We start from the raw sequence: 22326 nt of genomic DNA, 5'->3' as shown, positions 1-22326 counted from the left end.
AAAGTGACCCAGCATTTTGCTAAGGAGACCTGTCACTAGTTTATGTTGCCCTTAGTTAGGACACTGTAAAGTTGGTGATAGAATCCCTTTAAGGGTTCTTTCACAGAAACCATTTTCATGCACTTTTTGAAGCCAAAGCAAGGAGTGAATAGTAGAGGAAGGGGAAATGAAATATTACAGTTGCCATTTAAATTAAGGAACTGTCCTTGCCATGCATGAACATGCCAGGTCCTCCAGAGAGAGATAGTTTCTCTTTGTAGTCACTCTGTGACTTATAGTTGAGGGTCACAAACGAGTGCCCACTTTCTTAAATAGGGCATTTGGAGTATATAACAAGAAAAGCAGAAGTATAATGTGCAGGACTCTAGGTACAAGTTCGAAGGTAAATGACAATGGGCCGCTGACATTAGGATGTTGCACTGCTTTTCCCGTCAGCTCAGGGAATGGCCTGGGTTGGCTCAATGGAGATGTGAGCAAAGCAAAAGGTGAATGTGGGCGTTGCTGTATACCCCACACTGATGATAACTGTAGATAGACTTTATTAGTTGTAGTACGACACGTTTCAGGGACAAGCTGTCCCCTTCATCAGGTACACAAACAAGCCAGGTTTTCTCATCCAGACCTCCCTCCCAAACTGGCTTATAATACAAGAATCCGAGTTTTATACTTTACATAGTAACATAGTTTATAAGCCTGAAAAAAGACATCTGTCCGTCCAGTTCGGCCTGTTATGCTCCAAGTTGATCCAGAGGAAGGCAAAAAAAACTTTGAGGTAGAAGCCAATTTTCCTCACTTTAGTGGAACAAAATTCCTTCCCGACTCCAATCAGGCAATCAGAATAACTCCCTGGATCAACGATCTCTCTCTAGTAGCTATAGCCTGTAATATTATTACACTCCAGAAATACATCCAGGCCCCTCTTGAATTCCTTTATTGTACTCCCCATCACCACCTCCTCAGGCAGAGAGTTCCATAGTCTCACTGCTCTTACTATAAAGAATCCTCCTCTATGTTTGTGTACAAACCTTCTTTCCTCCAGACGCAGAGGATGTCCCCTCGTCACAGCCACAGTCCTGGGGATAAATAGATGATGGGATAGATCTCTGTACTGACCCCTGATATATTTACACATAGTTATTAGATCTCCCCTCAGTCGTCTTTTTTTTAAAGTTAATAACCCTAATTTTGATAATCTTTCAGGGTACTGTAGTCCACCCATTCCAGTTATTACTTTAGTTGCCCTCCTCTGAACCCTCTCCAGCTCTGCTATGTCTGCCTTGTTCACAGGAGCCCAGAACTATACACAGTATTCCATGTGTGGTCTGACTAGTGACTTTTAAAGTGGCAGGACTATGTTCTCATCACGGGCATCTATGCCCCTTTTGATGCAACCCATTATCTTATTGGCTTTGGCAGCCGTTGCCTGACACTGGTTTCTACAGCTTAGTTTGCTGTTCACTAGAATTCCTAGGTATTTTTCCATGTCAGTGTTACCCAGTGTTTTACCATTTAGTATGTACGGGTGACTTGCATTATCCCTTCCCATGTGCATAACCTTACATTTGTCAGTGTTAAACCTCATCTGCCACTTCTATCCAGATCCATCTGTAGCAGTATACTGTCCTCAGTAGTATATATACAGTATACAGTCCTCTTCTATGTTAATTACTTTACACAGTTTAGTGTCATCTGCAAAAATTGCTATTTTACTGTGCAAGCCTTCTACAAGATCATTATTAAATATATTGAAGAGAATAGGGCCCAATACTGACCCCTGTGATACCTCACTAGTGACAGTGACCTAATCTGAGTGTGTACCATTAATAACCACCCTCTGTTTTCTATCACTGAGCCAGTTACTTACCCACATACAAACATTTTCTCCCAGTCCAAGCATTCTCATTTTATATACTAACCTTTTATGCGTACAGTGAGAAGTCCAGATATACAACATCCATTGATTCGCCACGGTCAAGTCTAGAACTTACCTCCTCATAGAAACTGATTAAATTAGTTTCTGTTTTTTTTGGACCCTTTTTGGCACCACATTTGCTATGCGCCAATCTTGTGGAACATTCCCTGTCAGTATAGAGTCCTTAAATATCAGAAATATGGGTCTGGCTATGACATTATTTAATTCTGTTAGGATACAGGGGGTGTATGCCATCTGGTCCTGGCGATTTATCTATTTGAATCTTTTTTTTAGACGCCACTGTACTTCTTCCTGGGTCAGACAGTGCACTTTTAATGGAGAATTTACTTTTACATTCTGCATTTTATCTGACAGTTTAAAAAAATATTTAATAGCTTTGCTTTCTCCTTATCACTCTCTGCAACCCCCCCCCCCCCCCATTACTCTATAGAGGGCTGACACCTTCAGATTTATACTTTTTACCATTTATATAATTGAAGAACATTTTATGGTTAGTTTTACTCTCTTTGGCAATTAATCTCTCGGTCTCTAGTTTGGCTGCTTTTTTTGTCTTTTACATATTCTATTTTTTTCCTTTTTTCAGTGCTTCCTCGCTCCCCTTCTGTTTTAGTGATTTAAATGCCTTTTTTTGTCATTTATTTCTTTCTTTACAGTTCTATTTATCCACATAGTTTTTTTCTTGTTCCTTAACCTTTTATTATCATAAGGTATGTATCTCTTACAATTAGATTTTAGGATGCTTTCAAAAATATCCCATTTTGGGGCTGTATTTTTATTTTTGAGGACTTCGTCCTAGTTAGTTTGGCCTATGGCCTCTCTAAGTTGGCTAAATTTTGGTTTTTTGAAGTTTGGTATTTTTATTCCTCTCTGAAGAAACACTCTTTTGAATGACAATTGGAAGGTTATTACTTTATGGTCATTATTTCCCAGGTGTTCCCCAACCTGCACATCTGTTGTTTTGTCAGGTCTATTGGTTAATACTAAGTCCAGTATGGCCGTCCCTCTAGTCGGGTCCTGAAACAGTTGGGAAACGTAATTGTATTTGGTTATTGCTAAGAACCTGTTTCCTGCACCAGATTGGTGTACATGTGATGTAAATGTTTTTTAAGTTTAGCTTCTGAAGCTTCCCTCTCAGTATACAGATAGAAAAATGTGCGGTTTGTCTTTTTTCTGGACTATTTTGTCCTCTTTATTGCTTGTTTTGTTGCTTTGAAAATGTATGAAATCTTTTATGAACATCACTTCTGGTTTATCTTGCCCGATTAGGCCATAAAACAAGCCTGTGTAGGAAGGAGAGTCAGTCTTTCGTATTGCAGTTGGTACATGTAGTTACAATGGTAGTCAGCAAGATAGGCATGTAAAACAGCATGCAGTACAGGGGCCCATTCTGGAAAGTTCTGTAACTTTCCAGAATGTATGGTCACCTTTGGACCAAAGGTGACCATACATATTAGATTAATTATAGCCAAACTCACTGATTTGGGTTGGACCGTCAGATGTTTATTGGTGTGTCCTGACTTTCACCCGATGGCAGGCTGAATTACAACATGTGTATGAGAGAAGGGTTGATCAGGAGGTATACCCACTGGGTGATATCTATCTAAAGTGAATGACAAACCTTACAGCACAGTTGGCCTTTAACCAAAGTGCAGGCCCCATGGTCTCCCACCATCATGTAGCATTAAGAACATAAAATTGAAGCAGTTAATTTTGTTGGTGCCCAGAGGGGATATTATTTCCCTTCTCTCAAGCAAAGCAAAGGGTAATTGTCCTGTCTAGGCTAGACATTAAGTGAATTTGGAACATTGAATGACACCCGTGAATCAAGGCCGTTAGTTTGTAGACTATACTTGTGGGTTGCCATTATTTTCACCTAATAGGACAGATTCCAACTAATGTTTGGGTTGCTGTTTCAGTAGTTGTGCAGTAAATCTATTTTGCAATGTTATTTAGAATATGACTCTTATACTGGCCTCCACCCTTGGGTGCTGTAAAGTGAATTTGTGGCTGAGGCTAGGAAAGAAATCAGAAAATAACCTTGGCTTATATCTAGTTTGGTTAACCATGCCTCTTCACTACAGAAAACAATCTACAGACTTCAAAGACTATGTAGATTGAAGTACAACTGTTGAAAGAGTGCAGATTTCCACACACCATGGAATGTGAGGAGCTTTTGATAAGGTCGATGCTTGAGAACAGCTACACATAGTTGTCATGTTAGACGGGTCCATCTGGATTATAGAGGTTGATATGGACAGCAACATATCCGTGTTCACTGACATTTAATTGAGCCATATCAGAAGGTTACATGAGTGGACACTTGTGAGCGGGGTTTCTGCCTGTACCTGGAACATTGGATTGTGTGAGCCACTTTAATATTGGTCAGGGCTTCTTGTTTTTGGAATCCTCTATGGCTTTATGCTGGACACAACTGAAATCAAGGCACTTCGTAAAAAGCAGTTTCTTTCACTACCACATTGATCAGCGCACCGCAACCAATTACTTGGTAGCCACATGCTTCTTTTGGACCTCCTGCATATGGCTGTCCGGTTCTTGGCAGCCTCAGATACTACTACTATGCACTAGTTGCACCAGGGTTGACTTTTGGAACCAAGGTCAAACTTTCACTGGCTGTTAACCCACAAAAGGGTGGAAACCTATGGTTTAGATCTTCAAGGCACCAACCAATGTTACATTTTTCCAGGTCTCAGTGACTTCCTAGATATAGATGGTAGTCTGCACTCTCATCTGATACGTACAGATGTAGTAATATGCTATAGTAGTTTAACATGAATTTATTTTCATCAGTGCTCCCCAGCCTGGCAGTGCTCCAGTCACCAACTGAACAGCGCTCATTGTTCTAGCCATCCCCATAATGATGATAGCTATGTAGCTAGGTTCAGACAATGCATTTTTAGTAAGAAGTTAAGGACAAAGAGGGAAAAGATAATGTTCACAATTCACTGTGTATCAGTAGAATCAACCAGCAGATACAGTTAGATTAAATGTGTTAATCATGGGTAATCAAAGATGGTCTCTGTAGAGTGGTTGGTACAAAACACAAACTCACCCAAGTGCTTTTCCAGCCAGAAGAGTGCCGCTATGATTAGCTTGTTGTTCTATATATGGTCAAAGCAAGGTCCAACATAGAGCCAGGAATTACTGGCCCACGGGGGTTGGGCAGCTGCCCACTAACTGAACACTCACAAATTATTGTGGACAAAAACAGTGTCCAGTACATCACATTTTTTGGCAGCTATTGGACCTAATGGTAAGGCTAATTTATAGCTTGTGCCTCTCTATGGTACTTCTTGAACCTTTCAGTCAGAAAGTCTGATATCTATAACACTCCTTTCCAGAAACACATGATAAAGACACACATTTTATTATCCAAAATAGTATTTCTATTCTGGCACATTTGTAGCACCCTGATACTAGTCTGCAGTGCCCATCTTTTTTTCCATATATTTATCCTAATGTTTATAGGCCTAGCTTTAGTATTATAGCTATAGTATTATAGTATATTTGCTGTATGACAATGTATTCATGATTCATCCACTGTAGCGACCGCCTCCACTATATGAGGACAAGTGAGACTCCTCTTACGGATTCATTGGGCAACAGTATCTTGTTCACACAGTGCTATCTACTGTCCAGAAATAATGATTACCCCCGATGAAGCCAGATTAGCTGGCGAAACATGTTGGGGGACAGTATTTACTGTTTTCGACTTTAAAGGGAGTCTGTCAGCACATTTACCCCTTTTTAACAGTTCCCATAGCGCTGTAGCCACAACACAGATGATTAAAACGGTACCTTTATATGCTTTTGTGGACTTTTAAAACTGCCAAAAACTAACTTTGATGTATATGTAAATGAGGCTCGCAAGTGCCCAGGGCGGCGTCCACCGCGTTGGAGCCCAGGCAGCTCTGCCTCTTCAGCTCTTATCGCCGCCCAGCCTCTTCCTCTGCCCGCGCATCTGTTTTCTCTCCCCCTCAGCGAGATCCCGCGCCTACGCGATGACTTCCTTGGTCGGCGCATAAGCTACTGCGATGCCGTGCCAGCAATGGGCATCGCAGTGCGCATGCCCCGGCCAACAAAGTTATCGCGTAGGCGCGGGATCTCGCTGAGGGGGAGAGAAAACAGATAGGCGGGCAGAGGAAGAGGCTGGGCGGGGATAAGAGCTGAAGAGGCAGAGCTGCCTGGGCTCCAACGCGGTCCCTCATTTACATATGCATCAAAGTTTGTTTTTGTCAGTTTTAAAAGTCCACAAAAGCATATAAAGGTACCGTTTTAATCATCTGTGTTGCGGCTACAGCGCTATGGGAACTGTTAAAAAGGGGTAAATGTGCTGACAGACTCCCTTTAATGTCCGTGTCAGTTCCAGCAATCAGTGTACTACATAATTACCGTAGCTGAGCCTGTCCAAGAGTAAACAGTGTTTGTTACATAGAATTATCTATAGCAATATATAGGACGGTGCATTACTGATCTGCTAATACAGAGTCTAAGTGTGTGACGGCACGGGGACTGCACCGCAGTTACAACATACATGCTTCAGAACTGACAGGTCATCAGATAGTTTTAACCTTTTCTCTAGCTCACATTTACTTATACTTAGTAATTCTTAACAAAGATAGTAAAAGTAAAGTTTAATATCTGGGACAGGTGAGGTTATTAGCCTAAGTAGGCTTTATTTTGTTGTTTAGAGTATGTAGGGACATGCCCATTGAAAAGGGGGATATCTCAGGAAATCAAGAGAAGACAATCCAACACTTTAAAATCTTCAATGCGCTTTATTTCATGTTGTAGCAAAAATGACTCACGGAAACGGAACCTCCACCCCGACAGCAGTTTACGCGTTTCAAACACAGGTGTGTTCTTACTCGTAACTGAGTTCTTCTCTTGATTCGCATGAAGGACTTACCTGGTTCCAATTCGCATGAAGGACTTACCTGGTTCCAATCCTTGCTCTCAATCACAGTTGTGGAGGTGAGCTGGAGGATATATCAGGGATAAAGTGCTAAAAAAGATGCACCATATGTGTTATTTACTAAAACAGACATGTCAAGAGAGCTGACAAATCCTTAAATATTACAAGATCTTTAAAAAAAGACGTTTAGTGCTCCTAGACATGCCTTGTCCCTTTCATTTTCTTGAAAAAGAAAGTAATGTCCCAGATGAAAGATCTAGTGAAATTCCTATGTGAGCCTAGTCAGTGCATCATCCTGTCCAATCTTAGAATGGCTGGACTGAACACCGCAGATGCAGTAACAGCAGGAATTCTGTATTTCAGATGGCGTTATGGTTTAATATGCAGAAGCAGAAATGGACTCTAATCTGCAAAGGTCCCAAGCTTTGCTGGTTTTAACTTTAAGATAGCCCGAGGATGCTGACCTTACATATCCCTTAACTATCAGACGAGCTTAGTAATGTTAGTTCAAAGTCAGGAAATCTAAGTTCGTTCTTGACATAAAGGAATCGGACCCCTTAGAGAATTTGTCTTCCTGTTTCCCTTGTCTTGTGCAGAAAGTATCATTTTTTTTATGTGCAAAGGGATTTGAGCAAAAACCGTTCATTCCTTAGGCAGCTGTAGATTTGTGATGCTTTGCAGAGAAATTGTAAGCTGTGCATTTATGGCGAGTGGGTGGACTGTAGTTGCGATGATGCTAGTGCTGTACTCAACACCCTGAAGCCAGTGAGATGTCTTCAATCCTCTCTGCTCTTCCTCCTTTCTCACAGCATGCAGTCACAGCGAGAGAGAGAAACTGCAGTTTGCTCCATCTACTATTTACAGAGCGCCTGCAGGTTATTTGCTGCATGTATTTTTAACCAACACTGGGACTGGATCCAAGAAAAGAACAAAAGGCTATGTAGCTGTTTCAAAAGGGGAGCATTTTCCTCTCTTTTTGCTGCATCAGGTTTTTTGTTAGTTCTGCATTTTTAGGAATGCTTGAATGGTATCGTCCTAGGAGCAGTCAGACGACGTACGTTCAGTTGTGTGTCTGATGGTCAGTTAGATCTCATGCCTATGGCCATCTCAGATTTTTTTAGTTTTTTGCTGCCATTTCATGAAACTGTGGAAATACAGCTGTTTCCATTACTTCGAGCCAAAAATATGTGTTGCCAAGAGAGCGGACATAAACAAATCCTCATGGAACATACGCAGGAGAATAGATTTACCCTTTAATTCTTGCCAAATCTGTTATTTTTGAAATCTTTTTTACGTGGTAGTCCACTAAATGAAAGCTTCCAGTCGATGACTAATCCAAGATTAGCACATTGCCTCCACTGTGTATAAAAAGAAAAGCGTAATCTTGCCGTGTTCTCTGCTTCCTCATAGAGTTCAGTTGTGTCGAATATTGTTTGTTTGGCTTCTTTAAACATCCTTTCAGGAAACTCATAGAGCCTGCGATCCAACATTTCAACTGCCTAAGAGTTCAGGCATTAAAACAATGCAGTGACCACAGAGAAAAGTCAAGAAAACCCAATCTGTACAGAAGGCAATATATGGCGACTATTATGATTGTTTGGGAAATTCCAACAGCTTTTTCTTTTTTTAATTTGTAGCATAAGTTATTTACAGTTTCGTGCCTAGAATAATGAGGAGGATTTAGCGGATTTTAATATTGCGCTGCTATAGTCTAAAGTAAGATGTGCCAGACATCTGATTTTGGCTTACAGTTGCCAATTGTGTGGTCTAGTGTCCTTTAAAGGAGTTGTCTGGTTTAGCAGAGTTATTATCAAACACCCTTTTAGGGAATTCTCGGGTGGGGGGTGGTAAGGACCCTTATTTAATTAGAATGGAGAGCAGCTACAAATAGCATCTCTCACTTTGGAGGACCCGGCAGGTCTATGGATTATACAGAAAGGTTAGTCATTTAAATGGGAACTGGGGACTCTGCAGGAAATTAAGCACATGGTGGGGGTTTCCACAGATAACTGCTGTTCAATGGGGGCCAAAGAAGTATTATAAATAATCGTATAATAATAGGAGAACCCTTGTAATATCAAGGGATTATCCAAACTGAGCAACCCCTTTAAGAGTCTGTGTTCACTTAGTGATTTATTTTATTTTTTTATAAAGGGTCACCCACAAAATTATTATTCTTCTTTTTTTTTTTTTTTTTTTAAATCTGATTTAGGGTCCATTCACACGTCCGTTTTTTCTTTCCTGATCTGTTCCGTTTTTTGCGGAACAGATCAGGACCAGATCTGGACCCATTCATTTTCAGATTTTTCAAAAAAAAAAAAAAAAAAAAGAATAATAATAATTGTTCCGTTCCGCATGTCCGTTTAAATATAAAACATGTCCTATTCTTTTCCGCAAAATTCGGATCCTGGCACAATACAAAGTCAATGGATCCGCAAAAAACGGAAGACATTCGGATGTCATTCCGTATGTCATCCGTTTTATGCGGAATCCGTTCCTGGAAACACATAACAATTTTTTTTTTATTTTTTTTATTATTTTCTATTTTTTTTCAAAGAAATCCAAACAACTTTATTTGATTATTGAAATGTATACATGTTTCCGTTTTTTGCGGATCCGCAAAAAACGGATGACATACGGATGACATACGGAAACATTTTCAGGAACAACGGATCCGCAAAAAACGGACCGAAAATCGGGATATAGGAAAATACTGACGTGTGAATGTAGCCTAACAGGACAGTAAATTATAGAGAAAAGTGTGATCAGAATATTGTCAAGCTCCCAGTAGTTTACTGGCCAGAGTCCTAGTTAAAAGGGTTTTTCAAGATTTTTTTAAACAATAGGTCATCAGTATCTGATCAGTGGGGGTCACACATCGGGACCCAGCTGATCAGCTGTTTGAGAATGCACCAGCGCTCACAGTAGTTCCGTGGCCTTCTCGCAGCTTTGTGACGTCACGTTCAACGGTCTCATGGCGTAGGCACAGCTCATCCCCATAAGTGAATGGAGCTGAGCAACAACATACAAAGCTGTGCTTGGTGAGCCAAGAGAAGGCCGCGGTGCTAATGTGAGCACCGGTGCCTTCTCAAACAGCAGATCAGCCTAGGTCCCTGGTGTGGGACCCCCACCGATCAAATAATGATGACTTATCCAGAGGATAGGTCATCAGTTAAAAAAAAACTCAGAAAACCCCCTTTAAATTAAAGGGATTTTCCCATCTTCAGCAATTTGGCAGATGCACAGGAAGTATTAGTTCAACATTTGAGAACCTCACCTATGGAAAGAGCACCATGACTTAACTCCTTATGTAACTCCCTTAGATCTCAATAGCTTCTATGTGGAAAGCGCCAGCATCAGCAAATGGGAGGCATGGCACCCCTGCTTTCCAGATAGGGGAGGGTCACTGTTTGACACCTACCAGGCATTTGTGTCATATCCTATCACTATGCCATCAAAATTGAAGATGGAAATACCCCTGTGGATGGTTGCTATAATGCTGCTTGACAGCCCCATATAGAAGGTTGTAGCTCTTAGGCAGTGTATCCATAGCAACTAGTCTGACACAAGTATCCAGTATAGAGATGGGTTGGCTCTTTCCTGAGAACAGAGAAGTGGAAGGCACAGTCTAGACTCTATAATCGTTATCGTTTTTACATTTCTAATAAATTAACACGGTTATCCAGGATTTTGATGCTGATGACCTATCCTCAGCATAGGTCATCAATATCACATCGGCAGAGGTCGGACTTCTGGCACCGCTGCCACTCAGTTGTATGAAGAGCCTGTGGTGCTCCATGGGCGCTTAGACCTCTTCCTATGCCCTGTCACATCACGGTCTTTGGTCAAATGGCCGAGGCGCATCTCAGTTCTATTGAAGTGAATGGGGCTGAGCTGCAATACCAAGCACAGCCGCTATACAATGGATAGCGCAGTGCTCAAACAGGTGATCAGAGTTGGACCCGGCCAATCTCCTGAGGATAGGCCATTAATATGAAAATCCTGGAGAACCCCTATAAGAAAGCATTTTTATCACAGCACAATCTTATCAATGCGGGCACATATGAACATGGGACCAACACAGATGCCTTCAGCTGCCAAGGGCACATGTAACAGGTCAGCCAGTGTCATAGTTACAAATCTGCTGACAGATGTCCTTTATTATGAGTTTACCAATGTAGAGCTCGTAGTGTGGTGTGTACTTTGTATACGACATTCAAATCCGGAGCGTGATAACACGCGTAGGCTATTAGAGAGGTCTGGACATTAACCGGAGCTGGGTGATCAGTCAATTAGTGATATATGGATGATACGCATGGATCGTAAAGTCATGTTCTATGGGATGTCCAGGTAGACCATGAAGCTTGAAGTGAGCTTTATTCCCAGTGTGACATCTCTTCTAATCTTGGCAGTTGGTCTATTTAGTTCAGCCAGTGTAAAATAGAAAGGGTATCCTGGGATTTCCAGTATGTAAGTATTCATATGCGAGCTGCTGCTATCACGTCACCCATTTTGATCAGGAACGTACAGTTACAGCTGGAAAAACAGCTTCAGAACACAAACTGCTGCTCTAGCAATTGACATACTTTGCAGACTAAGTGAAAAGGACTGTAATTGAGCTTTGTGTTTGACTAAAGTGTTTCCTACCAGCTCCACATGGTCTAGTGGACATGTGTATGTTGAAGATCCACAAACACTTCTCTGTTACAGGCACATCTCTGTAGATATTGAATAATGATGCTTAGAAGGTCCGTGGTCTCTGTTGTCATGAACAGGAAATTAGGAATCTTCTAAAAGGCACCTGTCAGTTTAGCAGGGAAGATTTATTGCACTGATGGAGATGATGTAATCGGACTTGCTGGATCCTGTCAGCCAGGTCCATCCCATTTGACTTTGTTAGATGCCAGCTGATAAAAACAATTAGCATTAAAACTGTACAAGTGCGGAAGCAGCATTCCTTTTAGACCGGTGGTTTACCGTCTTTGATGTCTATGGTAAGGGGTCTGTCTCTTCTCAATATCCTCAGGTCAACTTTTTGAATTGTACAGTATGTTATGAGGAGTCATGCCTCTAATAGGTTGCTCTACTGCCTACTTTCTATTTCAGATCGCAGGATCCGGCTTCAGCTGAACTTGCTGTTGAGTTAAAATCAGAGAAACAAAATGAGCAACGTGGGTTACTGGGTTCTCGCGGAGGAGGAGGAGGCCCAGTTGCAGAGGTCAGTGCTTCAACTATCATATATTATTTCAATATTTTTGCTTAACGTCAAAGACTTTGCCATCTAATGCCGTATTCCTTTGTATATTTCCATAGTGTTAACAAGCAGAGACCGGGGGCTGTCCTGTTCTATGGACAGCACCATCTTATTGGGACCGGGAAGTCAACTGACATCTCCAGCCTGTGGATTCATGTTTTCACTACTTTGTGCACTTGAAACAGAGTTGCATCAGAAGAAAAAGAAAATGCAAGGACTCAATATATAAGAGATTACGCATCAAGATCCCACAAATTCCCAATAAGATTTTTGGGGATGCATTATTCTGTTTTGGGGTCTTTTTCCTTTTTTATTTGGAGAAAATGTAAAAGTTCACTTACAAAGGTCTGTTATTGGGTATAATACCCTACCTAGTGTTGCCTTAAATGGTGGCTGGCCATTGCTGCATTGCTCACTACAGGCCTCAGTCAGTTACCCTTATTTGTTGCAGTTTTTATGCATATAATTTTGCTAATTTTTTTACCTTTTTTTTTAACTTCCAAAATATGTAAAGGATTTCCACTGTCCTACTGTTTAAAGCAGTTTTTTCTGGCATGCTTTGGGATCAACAGATCTCGTGGACTTTAAACTGTTACACTGGTCTTGGCCTGCTTCTGTCCGGCCTGTATGTATATAATGTATTTCTCTATGGTCATTACACTGGTCAGACCCCTAAAATACTTGTACAATCTCATTATTTCTTTTCTTTTGTTGTGGTCAGGTGGTGCTCATACCAAAAGATTTGCCTGTATTGTTTGGGTTCATCAGTTGTTTATGTTGTTCTTTGGACTGTTAAGACTAATTACCAATGGAGTTCATACAGTAGCCTTCAAAAGAGATGCTAGTTGTTTTACGTTGTGTTCACACCATGTTTATGGCCTCTAATGGATGTCTTGCAGTGGCATCCATCAGCCATTGGATTCCATCATAAAGTTAACTTATACGTTGTTTTAGTAGACACCATTGTGTGGAATAGTTTACTACCCTATTCCATACTTATTTGTGGTATACCTACCGACATATACCCTCCAGTTGGAGGCCAAAAGGGTACTGGCTAATGTGATGGGACCAGAGCCAAAAAGGAACACCCTAAGGAAAACTTTATGCCTAGCATATCACTCCACTAATTTCTCTATCCTTTGGTGGCATAGAGCATCCTTCTGTCAAAAGTTCCATTGGGCCAACCCAAAAACAGAACCAATAACCCCAAAGAAAAGTGGGAGACACACATGTAAAATATATGTAATTTATTGAGACATGATCACATAACAAACGTACGTCGAGGTGCAGCTTTTGGTCACACGCTCTGGGTCCAGCATATCATGAGTAATACATGTTTTGTTGTTTTGCTCAGTTAGTTGTTACATTTCTTTTTATATCTCTATTGCCACCTGCACTTGGCACACTTGCCTCTGTCTGTATTGTACAGTTCAATGGCTATGTGCATACCTTATGTGGCCATCCCAGGTTTTTGGGTGGGCTAGTTTGCCTTGTGCTATTTGTACATTTTCATTTACCTTTCTGTGCATGCAACATACATACCAGTACATGTTACTTTGAGTGAACCTACAGTTCTCACAATTTTCATGCTGATGTATACCTATGGCTGGGACATCTTTTTCCCTGCCAGTTGGGTGTTTGGGAGAGAGGTTGTATCTGACCTCCTTACATGAGGTCTCCCCCCCTCCTGTACACTTGTGCCTTTTGTTTCATATATTGTTTGTTATGTGATCATGTCTCAATAAATTACATATATTTTATATGTGTGTCTCCCACTTTTCTTTGGGGTTATTGGTTCTGTTTTTGGGTTGGCTCAGTATATTATACTAGACCCCAGTGTAATCTATACATTATATGTGAGTTTTTTCTTATAGGTTGGTCTAAAAGTTCATTGGTCCTGCTTGTTCAGCATAACCCCATCAATGTGGTATATCCACCTCTATTTCAGTTCATTTTTACCTCTTGGCAATTAATAGCCCATGGGGAAACAATACCAGTGAGTAGTACACTGAGCACATTGTACATAAACTCTGAGACAATGCTCCAGGGCAAATCTATGCAAGTTCTTTCAACCGACTGCCATCTCCCCTACCCTCCTCAGAACAAGGCATATTAGAATATTTATATATTTATTTAAATGGAACAAGTGAAATAAATCACTACCATGCACTTGACACTGTACAATAACTTCAGCATGATGTTTGTTGTAGTATTTTAGGAGATTGTTGAACACAACTATTTCCATGAGTGGTCTTATGTCACGTACTGTCATGAAATTGGACAGTAAGGCAATGCTTTCATCATTTATTTACACTGTTTTGTTGGCCACTCTCCATCTCTTCAGACGGACCTGAAATGCCCAAAAATTCCTTACTGGCGTGAGTCTGCACAGAGCTTCCTCTAGTGCTTTACATTCAAGAAAGTGCCCTCTTTATACCAGATTGTGTACAGGAATCTGATGTAGCAAAACCACTAACTGCCCTCCCAAATTATAGGACTGGAATCTGTCAGCAGATTTGACCACGTTGAACTGCTTAAAGCACTAGGTATCGCAAAACAAACTTACCTTTTGTGAAGTTTTTATTATCAGGAGTAGTGAGGACGTGAACTTTTATTCTGCTGTTTAAGTGTACTGGGGGTGATCTGCACTGTCGAGTGCCCACAGGTCTCTGCATTGAGCTGCTTTACAGTGACAGCAGTATGGGTTTCCTGGTTGGATGCTATAGCTAATATTCGGAGCAGAGGGAAGAAGTTGTGAAGCAGCTCAATAAAGAGAACACATCACAGTGAAGCGCCGTCTTCTCAGCACTTGCAAGAGCAGTAAATGGCAGAATAAAAGTTCATATTCATACTACTCAAACTTCCAAAAGGTATGTTCTTCTCTCGCTGACCCAAGCTCTATGAATTCTGTCAACAATTTAGCATGCTGTATCTGTCAAGAAGCTACAACTTTTTACAGTCGATGACCAGCAGAATTATGAATGCAGCTCTGGATTGTGACATTTACACTTACTTTTTATGTGGATTTATTGTTTATACAGTGGTCCTTTAAGTTACAATAGTCTCAGGTTGCAATATATTCAACTTGCAATGTTTTTTCCATTGGACATTGTAACTTGAAGACACATTGACCATACAGTGGCACAAACAGTCCAGATCAGTGGCATTTGTGATTGGCTGGAAAATTCACCAAATAACACAATACCTGATGTGCATGCATTGATTGGCTGGCAGCACTACAGCGCGGTACTAGATGTTCTGTGCTGCTTTTTACCTGTGCCTGGATGAAGTGAACGGGAGAAGTGCTGCAGTGACTAGTACTGTTCACTACAATGTTGTGCCAACTTGGGGCGACTGAGCTACACAGAATGGCTTTTCGGCATGGGTACGGGTTGTTGACTAGGCCATCACTTACAAAAAGTGCGGCAACCCCTTTAAGGGAAATTGTCAGATGGCTAATAATCATGTCCTCACATCTGGGTGGGTGCTATGTTACAAGGGGTTTGCACATTGACCAGACTAATCCTAAATAGGCAGTACTGTGAACTTCTTGCTTCTGTGGAACTGTTGTGTCACGAATGAGGAAAGTAGAGAGGAAGTGCACCCCCCTGACTTCCACCCTCAACTCTGTCCCTGCACTACCCGCCCTAGGCGACGGGGCGCAACTGGGTGGCGGTCCCTGACCTACGTAAGTGCAGAGTAGAGAGGACAGAGACAGAGAGGGAAACAGACAGCTGAGGCAGAGAACTGCACACGTGTGCCGTATCCAGACGGATGGACAGGGAAGGGAACAAGAGGGGAGGTACCCTCTGATGGAGAAGGCAAAGGCAGGTCAACTAGCCGAGGTCAGTCCGGGAGGTCGCGTAAGTACAAAGGGGAAAGGCAGGAGACAAATCAGAGAATGAGCCGAGGTCAAATCCGACGGGTAGCAACAGTACAAAGGGAGCAGGCAGTGGCGAGGTCAGAAGATGGACAGAGGTCAAATCCAAGAGGTCAAACAAGGTAGTAACGCAGGAATATACACAGCCTAAGTGACGAAATCACAGGCAACCTGTGGCCAGCAGGTTGTCTGTTTAAATAGTGGAGGAAAGGGATCATGTGACGTGGCCAGCGTCACATGACCCATCCCTCCTGCCTGTAGCCGAGCACCGAGTGCCTAGCTCGGCGCTCAACCCGTCCTGGTTCCTATGGTGACGGGGAACACCGACCGCTCCTACAGGAGGAGTGTGGCTGGGCGTACAGCGTCCCCCGTCACCATAACAACGGATATGCCGGGAACCAGGAAGCGCAGCCAGACGCAGCAAGCGTCCAGGCTATAGTGAGATCGGGGATCACCGGCAGCGCAGGGGAACGGAAGCCTGTCGCCTGCGTCTCATAACATGTTGTTCCTCTTTTGAGCTTCATTTGTGATTTTCTCAATTATTTTCACTCATTCGGCTGCCGGTTATTTATATTACCCAGGAATAAATTGGAGAGCTTCTTCCTAAACCCCAGTGTCATATCACAAGTCAATGAAAATAAACGGTCAGATTATGCGGCTAATTAAAAATTTAGAGACGGAAGTCAGGGATAAGATGGAATGTAATAAGGAAAAAGTACATGGGGGGGGGCTCAAATCAAGCAAACCCCATAAATTCCTTAGAAATTAAAATAATAATCCCTGTAAGAATTTTCATTCCCCAGGCCCCTTGTGCCATGCAGCATATGCATATAATGACATGATTTTGTAGTTATTGAATGTGTCACTATGTTTTTTGGAATAATGCTTCTTCCCATGAACTATTACAACCCAGCAGCCTGGCCAACCTATAAGACTGACCAGAGGGCACACTAAGAGGGCAGAAGTACCCTCATCAGCAAATGATCTGTAGCATTTAGAATTGTGTCTTCCTACAGATGTCCCAAGTTAAAGGAACACTTTGAGGCAATTGTATACATTGTGCTATGCTTAGTTCAGAGCCTGATGGGGTGGGGCATAACATTTATTGTATTTTTATCTATGTGTCATGCTCCACCTCCTTAGGCCCTGTAGTAGATGTGACACAGTCAAGTGTAGACCGTAATGCTAGGGAGGCTGGTCACTGTCATGGCCTACTATCTGCTGCTCCACCCGTCGCCGGATTTTTTTAAAGGGAGATGCAGCGGCGGCCGTGCAGGGATCTGGAGTGACGCAGGATAGGTATGAACTATAGCGGGGGCCTGGGCATTGTGGGGGGGGGGGGGGGGGGAGGGCACTGTTAGAATAGGATAACCCCTTTAAGTTAAAAATAGCAGAGATATAAATGTTTAACTGACTCTTATCCCACAAAACTATATATCAATCTGCTCAGCTCCTCCTGCTCTATAACCTGCAGACTGCACTGTATTTTGTAATAACAAGTCCCCTTTAATACTGGGAGTGTCAGAGCATTATGTCCAGAGGGTGAGGGGTTGGTGTCTTTGATGGCCCACTGGGAATGTTCCCGATGCAGTCTATGGTCAATGCGCTCATGGCACACAGTTTTGCCTGCAGCGTTCCTTTAAAATGCAAGCTACAGGCAGCATGTTATAGAGCAGGAGGAGCTGAGCAGATTGATATCTAGTTTTATAGGAATAGATTCAGTGTAACTTGTATTTTATACATTTAAATTCTTGCTCATTCTAGGCTTTGAAGTCATGGAGGCAGCTAGAGGAGAAGGCCACTGCTATTATATGCAGCAATCTCCTCCTCAGTATATGGACGAGCGATCGCTAATGCATCGCTCGTCCATATACTGTCTCATTGTTTGCCAGTAGCAGAGCGCCTATTACACCTATCTGCATATTACATGTAACATGTTACATTTCAAAAGATCCTGATTGCCCGTTTGCTCGTTTATCGGGTAATCTGCGGCAGTATTATACGCTCGTTCGCAATCATCTTAATAATCTGCCTGTGTAATAGGGCCTTTAGACTGTGTATACAGAGATAGCTGTCAATCACTGATAGGACCGTCTCCTTGACTTTACTGCCCAGAATGAGAAGTTTAAATGAATAAAATATAAATTATACTGAATCAATTCCAGTAAAACTATATGTCAATCTGCTCAGCTCCTCCTGCTCTATAACAAGCTGCCTGCAGATCAAACGCCATGTTCAATGTGACAGGTTCTGTATACTGTATTTCAATGTAATTTGCCATTTGTATATAATTGGCTGTCTGACCATCACTAAAACAAAGGGACACCTTCCTATTGACACCTGCTTGGGACCCCTTCTATTAGCAGGGTGAAGGGACTGACTGATTTGAACAACCTTTTTTTTGTTTGTGGTCATCACGTAGACCAACTTATCTTTGGAGGACCCAATCCCTTGAAGCCCTCACAATCTATGAACCAAATGTGCAGTTGCTGCATGAGAATCGGAGAACTGCAGAGTGTGTATTAAGATAAAGGGGTTCACAAGAAGGAGTCCGCTCCAAGCATCACTCACTGCTGGCTAATGGCTGGTGATCCTCATGGTCTTAATAGGACATACAGGGAGTGCAGAATTATTAGGCAAGTTGTATTTTTGAGGATTCATTTTATTATTGAACAACAACCATGTTCTCAATGAACCCAAAAAACTCATTAATATTAAAGCTGAATATTTTTGGAAGTAGTTTTTAGTTTGTTTTTAGTTTTAGCTATTTTAGGGGGATATCTGTGTGTGCAGGTGACTATTACTGTACATAATTATTAGGCAACTTAGCAAAAAACAAATATATACCCATTTCAATTATTTATTTTTAGCAGTGAAACCAATATAACATCTCAACATTCACAAATATACATTTCTGACATTCAAAAACAAAACAAAAACAAATCAGTGACCAATATAGCCACCTTTCTTTGCAAGGACACTCAAAAGCCTGCCATCCATGGATTCTGTCAGTGTTTTGATCTGTTCACCATCAACATTGCGTGCAGCAGCAACCACAGCCTCCCAGACACTGTTCAGAGAGGTGTACTGTTTTCCCTCCTTGTAAATCTCACATTTGATGATGGGCCACAGGTTCTCAATGGGGTTCAGATCAGGTGAACAAGGAGGCCAAGTCATTAGATTTTCTTCTTTTATACCCTTTCTTGCCAGCCACGTTGTGGAGTACTTGGACGCGTGTGATGGAGCATTGTCCTGCATGAAAATCATGTTTTTCTTACCTTGCAGACTTCTTCCTGTACCACTGCTTGAAGAAGGTGTCTTCCAGAAACTGGCAGTAGGACTGGGAGTTGAGCTTGACTCCATCCTCAACCCAAAAAGGCCCCACAAGCTCATCTTTGATGATACCAGCCCAAACCAGTACTCCACCTCCACCTTGCTGGCGTCTGAGTCGGACTGGAGCTCTCTGCCCTTTACCAATCCAGCCATCTGGCCCATCAAGACTCACTCTCATTTCATCAGTCCATAAAACCTTAGAAAAATCAGTCTTGAGATATTTCTTGGCCCAGTCTTGACATTTCAGCTTGTGTGTCTTGTTCAGTGGTGGTCGTCTTTCAGCCTTTCTTACCTTGGCCATGTCTCTGAGTATTGCACACCTTGTGCTTTTGGGCACTCCAGTGATGTTGCAGCTCTGAAATATGGCCAAACTGGTGGCAAGTGGCATCTTGGCAGCTGCACGCTTGACTTTTCTCAGTTCATGGGCAGTTATTTTGCGCCTTGGTTTTTCCACACGCTTCTTGTGACCCCGTTGACTATTTTGAATGAAACGCTTGATTGTTCGATGATCACGCTTCAGAAGCTTTGCAATTTTAAGAGTGCTGCATCCCTCTGCAAGATATCTCACTATTTTTGACTTTTCTGAGCCTGTCAAGTCCTTCTTTTGACCCATTTTGCCAAAGGAAAGGAAGTTGCCTAATAATTATGCACACTTGATATAGGGTGTTGATGTCATTAGACCACACCCCTTCTCATTACAGAGATGCACATCACCTAATATGCTTAATTGGTAGTAGGCTTTCGAGCCTATACAGCTTGGAGTAAGACAACATGCATAAAGAGGATGATGTGGTCAAAATACTCATTTGCCTAATAATTCTGCACGTAGTGTATAAGAAGGGGCAATGCTATTGTGATGATACAAGATCTGGGTTCTGATGATATAATAAGTGAGGGGGGCTTGCTAGGCTTTTGGCTCAAATGAAAGCTAAAGTGAATCAAGAACTGTATATTGAGCCTGCATATCAGTAGATATGGCCCTTTTGATATTAGGGGACACTTTGAGTGTATACCAGCTCCATTGCTTACCCCAATCCCACCACATGTACAGCAGATCCTACTGGTATTCATTCAACCTATTCTGTATTGCATTATGTTCGCATTCACCAGTTTATATTACGGATCATACAGGATTTGAAAAAGATGGCTGTTTTCTTCCAAAAACAGCACCACTTCTGTCCATGGGTAGCGTCTGGTATTACAGCTGAGCTGCCATACCATAGATAAGCTGTAGACAGATGTGCCACTGATTTTGGGAGAAAGCAGCCATCTTTATCCTAGACAACCCAGTTTACTCAAATTATTCTGAAATCTCCATGACTGAAGACAAGAAATATTAAATGGTAACTAAATGTTGATGTGATTACTTCTTCTTTTTTTTTTTTTTTTGCCTGATTGTGAACTTCCTTAGATGCTTCCTCTGTGTGGTTTCTGGTCAAATATAGAATCATTGGAAAAGAAATGTGACCAATTGACCCTGTGACATTTAAATTCATGGGTGAGACAAATCTGATCAAATCACTTAGGTACTATCGATCACATTGATTGCAAGTGACGTGAATCAAACAATGTCCCCTCCCTGATTTTGAGGAGTATTAAAGGCCTTTGTGGTGATCTGTGTCCCTGGCACCATGACTTCAGATTCCTCTTTCAGATCCAGTACCTAATCTAACAGCTAGGTGACAGCCAGCCTAGATGTCAGCATAGTCAGATAGGCAGAGCCTCTAGTGCCATAGTGGCAGTCTATGCGGTGTACCAGGCAAAGCATAATGCGTGCCATTGGGTATGGTCAAAGATGCCATAATGTGGCAGGTTGACCACTATCAGACTCCCTCCAGATCAGGGCCAGCCCTATATTGGTTGGTGCCCTGTGCAATACTTTCTGTGGGTGACCCGCCATATGGACTGTCATACAGTGTGCAAATAACCAAATCATGCAGTGCCTTAATTATGGCGCCCAATTAAATTCTCTATATGTTGGCCAAATGGCAATTCCATACAGTTGTATAAATTAGTATAGTAGCCATGTCAAACAATGCCAACGTGCTCAAATAAGTGTAACATAAAGTCACGAAAAGCACATATTCAATTATTATTACGATGTCTCCTCTGATGTAGATGTTCCGTTTCCTCATCTTCTCCATTTGGACCAGACCGCCATGATGACCTCTTTCAGCTGCGTCTTATCTCTGCAGAGTTTGGCATACAGACATCTTATCTTCCACATCCTCCTCCTGTTGCCCCAACATTGTCATCCCACTGCTATCCCTAATACTGTCTCCATTGTGCTTCCTAATGCCCACAAAGTATACTGTAAAAATTGTGCCATACGGATAGTTTACCCCCTAGTAATACTGCTCCTAGACTGCTCTCAATAGTAATAGTGCTCCTACAGTACCCCTAATAACCTTCATTCTCCCAAGGAATGCACCCATTAGTAGCAATGCCCTCCATATTACGCCTAACAATAATGCCTCCACAGTACCCTCAGTAGTAATAATGCCACGATAGTGCCCCCAGTAGAAATAAGGCCCTCCCACTGTGCCCCTATCAGTAACAAGTCCCCTTTATAAGGCATCCCTATAAAGCCCCCAGCAGTTACAAAGCCCCTTTATAAGGCACTCTTGTCCCCAGTATGTAGTAGTTCCAGTAATTATAATTCCCCCTGTAGTAGCCCCAGTATTTATAAAGCTCCCCTGTAGTTCTTATATCCTCCTGCAGTGCCACCTATAGTTCTAATGTCCCCCTGCAGTTATAACCTCTTTAGTTCTCCCTGTATTATAATGCCCCTTGTAGTGTCAGTATACTGCCTCCTGTAATATTAGGTGTCCCCCTGTATTGCTCCAGCCTGTATTAATGTCCCTTTCTAATGCCCCTGTATTATAATGCCCCCTGTATTATAATGCCTCCTGTATTATAATGCCTCCTGTATTATAATGCTTTCTGTATTATAATGCCTCCTGTATTATAATGCCCACTGGATTCTAATGCCC

At 42.0% G+C, this 22326-nt stretch overlaps 1 protein-coding gene across 1 annotated transcript in view; it reads left to right on the top strand.

The window, feature by feature from the left end:
• Window positions 1–12798, top strand: part of LOC122928583 (basal cell adhesion molecule-like) — a 61312-nt gene extending 48514 nt beyond the window's left edge. The window contains exons 15-16 of the mRNA XM_044281564.1: window positions 11973–12084; window positions 12180–12798. Coding sequence (XP_044137499.1) covers window positions 11973–12084; window positions 12180–12185 — 118 coding nt within the window. The 3' untranslated portion in view covers window positions 12186–12798. The remainder of the gene's footprint in view (window positions 1–11972; window positions 12085–12179) is intronic.
• The last annotated feature ends 9528 nt before the right edge of the window (window positions 12799–22326 follow it).

Source organism: Bufo gargarizans, chromosome 2 (assembly GCF_014858855.1).
Source record: "Bufo gargarizans isolate SCDJY-AF-19 chromosome 2, ASM1485885v1, whole genome shotgun sequence".
In the NCBI taxonomy this organism is placed as follows: domain Eukaryota; kingdom Metazoa; phylum Chordata; class Amphibia; order Anura; family Bufonidae; genus Bufo; species Bufo gargarizans.
Note: the sequence above shows the minus strand (reverse complement) of the source record. Positions and strands in the feature narration are given on the sequence as shown.